This window comes from Orycteropus afer, unplaced genomic scaffold (genome assembly GCF_000298275.1).
Source record: "Orycteropus afer afer isolate SDZICR_OR568_19922 unplaced genomic scaffold, OryAfe1.0 scaffold00278, whole genome shotgun sequence".
Taxonomy (NCBI): domain Eukaryota; kingdom Metazoa; phylum Chordata; class Mammalia; order Tubulidentata; family Orycteropodidae; genus Orycteropus; species Orycteropus afer.
The window spans coordinates 383,489-388,973 of NW_006921865.1; the positions used below are offsets into that span (position 1 = coordinate 383,489).

General features: G+C 31.8%; 1 protein-coding gene across 1 annotated transcript in view; it reads right to left on the bottom strand.

Annotated features, from left to right (window-relative positions):
• Positions 1–389: 389 nt before the first annotated feature.
• Positions 390–5,485, bottom strand: part of GPM6A (glycoprotein M6A) — a 96,123-nt gene continuing 91,027 nt past the window's right edge. Inside the window, exons 5-7 of the mRNA XM_042782269.1 lie at positions 2,877–2,953; positions 2,319–2,384; positions 390–542 (exon numbers count right to left, since the gene is read on the bottom strand). Coding sequence (XP_042638203.1) covers positions 390–542; positions 2,319–2,384; positions 2,877–2,953 — 296 coding nt within the window. The remainder of the gene's footprint in view (positions 543–2,318; positions 2,385–2,876; positions 2,954–5,485) is intronic.

A 5,485-nucleotide genomic window follows, 5' to 3' on the forward strand; every position in this document is an offset into this window, starting at 1 on the left:
AATAAAAACTAAAAAGCATAAAAAGCTATTTTTTTCTTTTCAAAAACATAAGAAAAAATGCTAAAGATGTTATGCGTAACATGTAGGAAGTGGTTAAAAATCAAACAAATCTTTGCATTTGACAATGTTAGTATCTTCGGTATTACAGAACTATTAAATGAGTTTGAGAAAAAAAAAGGCTGGATAGGAGCTTGTAGAAGTTAACAATTTAACAGATTAGCAAATTAAGTGCTAATCAAGACAGAATTGCATTCAGGTGATTCATAAGTCACCCCATGCATCGCTGATGAGAAGCACTTTCTTTTTTTTTTTTTTTTTTAGTGGTTGGAGAGTGGATGGCCTTTAGTTAAACACCAAAGAATTCAAATGGTAGAAAGGGGAGTGCGGTATTATGTGTATGCGTTGAGCCGCTCTTTGGAGCGGGTAGAGTGGATGTCGTGAAGCTCTTGCTCCTCCTTCGACTTGATGTCCTCGTATTTTTGCATCCGGCAAGCATCTTTCACATAGGCCCAGTTGGCAGACAGAACCATAAGGTAGTGAACCTGAACAAAGACAATGTGCTATCAGGAAAGAAATATCCTAATATCTATTTACATTACAAATATTCACATGCAAATGGAACTAAAATTGAAGTTAATGACAGTTGCTAGATTATGAGTACTGAATGTGATTACATACATAAAGATTTAATAATGCTTTCAACAAAGTAAATTTTCAAGAACTATTAGCTAATATTATTACCATTAGTACTAGCAGCAATAATAGCAGTAACTGTAGTAAAAGTTATATTATCCCTGCCTTCTAAGACCTAAACTATTACCAGAACTAATAAACTAGAAATATGGATGCCAATCATTTAAACTAGTATGGAGTTGTATGTAAAAGAAGCTAGTGATTAGTGATGGCTCTATACAAAGAAGATATAATCCCAAAAGGAAGCTAAATATTTAAACATAATAATAATCTAAATTTCCACTATTTGAAATAATTTGATTTATAATTTTATATCTAATAATATAGGAAATACAGACTCTTTAACAAAAGAAAAACATCCAAATATCTATGATAAAATCTTTCTATAACAGAATCATTTCAAAGTAAGCATTTTGGGGGGACATTTATATTATTTGATTAAACTGGGATAGGTCACGCCTGAAAACATGCATTTTCACACAGACTCTTATATGAAATATAAGCAAATTCTGGGTGATGTTTAAATTAACAAGACATTTGAAAAATGTGTTTTGCATTGACATATTATTCTTATATATTTTAACTTTTTTAAAATAAAATAGAATCAGATCCTGGTTGTTTGTTTTTTTTAAATGTTTATGAGGTCGCTTAAAATAACTGGTCTGATTTGGCTCATTAGCACATTAGCACAGCCTCTCTTTTCTATTTGTAGTCTTTGACAAAAGATAAAAAACACCCTTAATTTTTTATAAAGTGTTCATTTCACCAATATATTAGACAATTTATTGGTGCCATAAAAGAGGTTATTAAGTAAATTAAAAGTTCTTCTTTTTTATATACTGACTTGTCTATAATTACTGTAGGTTACTGAGAATCTTCTGGAGTTCTATACTACTTGTTTTTTAGGATAAAGGAATAAGAACTGAAAACTTTGGTTACAAAAACTATTATTGATGCTCAGAGTACTTGTTCATTATTGATAGTCGGTACTCTTATGCGTAATTCATGTGTGTTTCAAAGAAGAGGCAAGATCTGGCACTTGACAGGTCTTCAAACATCTGTAAAAACCTGATGGGTTGAAGTAGGACTCATTCTTAATTTTTTTTTAAAGATAATTAGATGTAGAAGACATGAATTGAAACTACTAGAATTTTTTAAGAAAAATAAATTAATCTTATTTTATAAACAACTCAATGTGGTATTTTTATGTTCTTTTTTAAGGAGAAAAAAGATAATTGAAGTTAAGGATTTGATTAGATTGCTCAGAATATCATGTTGACACACATATATGCCACAAAAACAATTTGTTTATATGAATAGTAATCTAATGTCTAAAATCCTAATGAACTTACTTTTTTTTGTCAGTCTTATTGATATCATTGAGTGTTTTAATCCTTACACAGATTACCAAATCTTATCTCTATTGTAATGATAATATTTACTTATGGTAAGCCTTATTTTTCACTTAATTATTTGCTTACTGTTTCCATTCTGTTTTTACTGATATTAAAAGAAATAGGATTGTTATGAACTTCAGGCTCAAGAGGAAAGTTATCAAATTTATAACCAAATTACATGCTGTAATTCAACTTGAAGAACAAAGCATCAGAGATTTGAGATCTTACCATAGCAATAACTGCTGCCCCAGCTCCAGCAAGTGCCACAATAAACAAGTGGAAGGTCATGTTTAGCTGCAGAGGAAACCACAGAAAACTAAAACATGTGTCAAGTTTACAAGTGCAAGAGAGGTCAGGATAGCCACTGATATCTTATGAATATGAATTTTTTTCTTCTCAAACAAAAGTGATTGAGTAAATCACAACTGTATCATTTTACTATAATTTAATTATAAAGATGAAATCATCATTGATAATGATAATTTTCAGTAATATAATGATATAAACCTGTTATCTCTTTTTAAAGATAATTTTTAATTGTTTCAAGCTCAGTAAAATGCAGACATTTCTAGATAACATAGAAATACTTGTTATATTTTTTTATTAAAATATGTACAGTATTTCAAGTATATTTATTCCCCACTCCCCCTGAATAACACTTCTTCAAGAAAAAAAAGTTTCTGAAAGAAAAAAAAGGGGAAATGCAGTATAGATTTAATTATATATTCTTCAAACACCAAATGGAATGCTAATTCTGACAAAATTCAAGGCTGTAAAATCACTCACCTCAGTGGATTCACACATCCTCAAGAAATTCTCAGAGACGGTACAAATTTTCTTTTCCTCTCCAATTGTCACAATTCCTACAACATGTAGAAAATTACAACTTAGTGTTATAAATGTTTTAAAGAGCCAAAGGAGAAAACAAGGAAGTTTTGCTCATCAAATCTAAGCAAATTCCATTTTATGTTTAAAAGGAACAATCTTCATTCAGTGTACTAGATACTATTATGAATAGAAAATACAAAACTATTTAGCCTTTATGAAATTTAAAACATTTTCTACCTGAATTCAGTGGAATGTAATTATCAAAATTTTCACATTCACTTATAGGCAATTCATTGGTTTGGTCAATTAATATGATAATACAGACATCATGATTATTTTGATAAGTGCACCCCAGACCATACTGAAGTCAGTATTCAATTTGCTCACTAGTACAAAGTTCTGCTAGTTTATAAAAGAATTGCCCAAGGGAGTAGTTTATCTTCTACTGACAATTAAAACAGTTTTATTAATAAGGGGAAACAAAGAAAAATGAAGTTTCACTAATATTTACCATGGCTACAATTGATTTATGGACGAAATCTATCAGATTCCCCTAGGACACTGTCAAAAATAAACGTATCTAGGCTCCAACACAGAATTGTTAAATCAGAATCTACAACTGTTAGGCTTAGAACACTGCAATCTTAACAAGCCCACAGATGATTCACTTCCGTTGCTCTAGATCACATTATAGAATACCAAACCCAAACCCAACCCATCGAGTTGATTCTGACTCTTGGTGAGTCTACAGGACAGAGTTGTAGCACTCTGTAGGTTTCCATGGCTGTAAATCTTTACAGAATCACACTGCCTCATCTGTCTCCCACAAAATAGCTGGTGGGTTCCTACTGCAGACCATTTGGTTAGGAGCCTAATGCTTACCCATTATTCCACCAGCACTCCCTATTATAAAGTACAGAGGTAACCAAGTTCACCCTAAAGAGGCTCTTTAATTTTGTTTGAGAACTATTGAAGTGCTAAGTATATATATATAAAGAAAAAAAAAATCACACAAACTAGATAATAAGATTTTAGCACTTTCCTTTTATTTATATCTTTTTATTTAATATCTGCATGTATTTACACATACTTAGCCTTAAGTTCCACTATCAGCTCCTGCTTACAGACCATTGCCATCTCTGTTATGCCAATAGTTTGTGTGATCTGTTTATCTTTCAAAATAATAATAATAATAATAATCTACTTTAACAGCATCAAGTGCAGAGATCTCTCTGAGTGGCCTTTTTTCTGCCAAGATAGTTCTAAAGGAAAAAAAAAATCCACCTATAAGATTTGTGTAATAAATCACCATTATTAAAAAAGTTTCCTTGTAAAGACTGTATTTTTCCATACTGATGCATTTGGAACGCACATGGTATATACACATTTCTTTCCACTGCTCATTTGTCAGTCTGTTGTACTGTGGTTGATTAGATGTGGCTATGATGCTAGAAGCTATGCCACTGGTAATTCAAATACAACCAGGTCAGAATTGTGGGCACATTTAAGGAGAGCTCTAAAACAGAGTAGGAAAGAGGACCTGGCAATCTGTTAAAGTGTCTAAGACACTTGACTGCTAACTAGAGGGCTGGTGGTTCAACCCCGCCAGCCACTCCTCAGAAGGAAGGTTGGGCAATCTACTTCCTTAGTGATAACACCTCAAAAACCCAAGGAGGGGTCGCTATCAGTTGGGTCTGACTCGATGACATGTAACAACAACAATGAAAACCCTATGAATAACAGCAGAACATCATTTCATACAGTGCTGAAAGATGAGGCTCACAGGTTGGAAGGTACTTGGAATACAACTGGGGAAAAGTTTTCTCCTCAAAGTAGTCAACCTTAAAGATGTGGATGGAATAAAGCTTTCATGTCCTTCATTTTCCGATATGGCTTAACTCTAAATAAGAATGAAAAGCTGCAAACCTCCATTAACAACTGAAACATGGAATGCAGAGAATATGAATTTAGGAAAATAGGAAGCCATCAAAAATGAAATGGAACACATAAAGATCAATATCCTAGGCATTAGTGAGCTGTAATGGATTGGTATTGGAAATTTTTAACTAGACAATCATATGGTCTTCTATGACAAGAATGAAAAATTCAAGAAGAATGCCATCATATTTATTATCAAAAGGAGCATTTTAAAATCTAACCTTATGTACAAAACTGTCAATGATAGGATAATATCCATATGAATACAAGGAAGAGCATTTAATACGACAATTATTTAAATTTACACACTGAACACTAATACCAAAGATGAAGAAATTGAAAAATTTTAAGAAATTTTGCAAGCTAAAATTGATCAAACATACAATCAAGATGTATTGATAATTACTGGTGATTGGAATACGAAAGATGGAAACAAAGAAAATGGATGAGTAGCTAGAAAATATGGTCTAGTAATAGAAATGATGCCAGAGATTACAAGATAGAATTTTGCAAAACCAATGACTTATTCATTGCAAATACAATTTTTCCAAAAATATAATGGTGACTATATCCATGGACCTCATTGGATGCAATTTACAGGAATCAAATCAACTACATCTGTGGAAAAA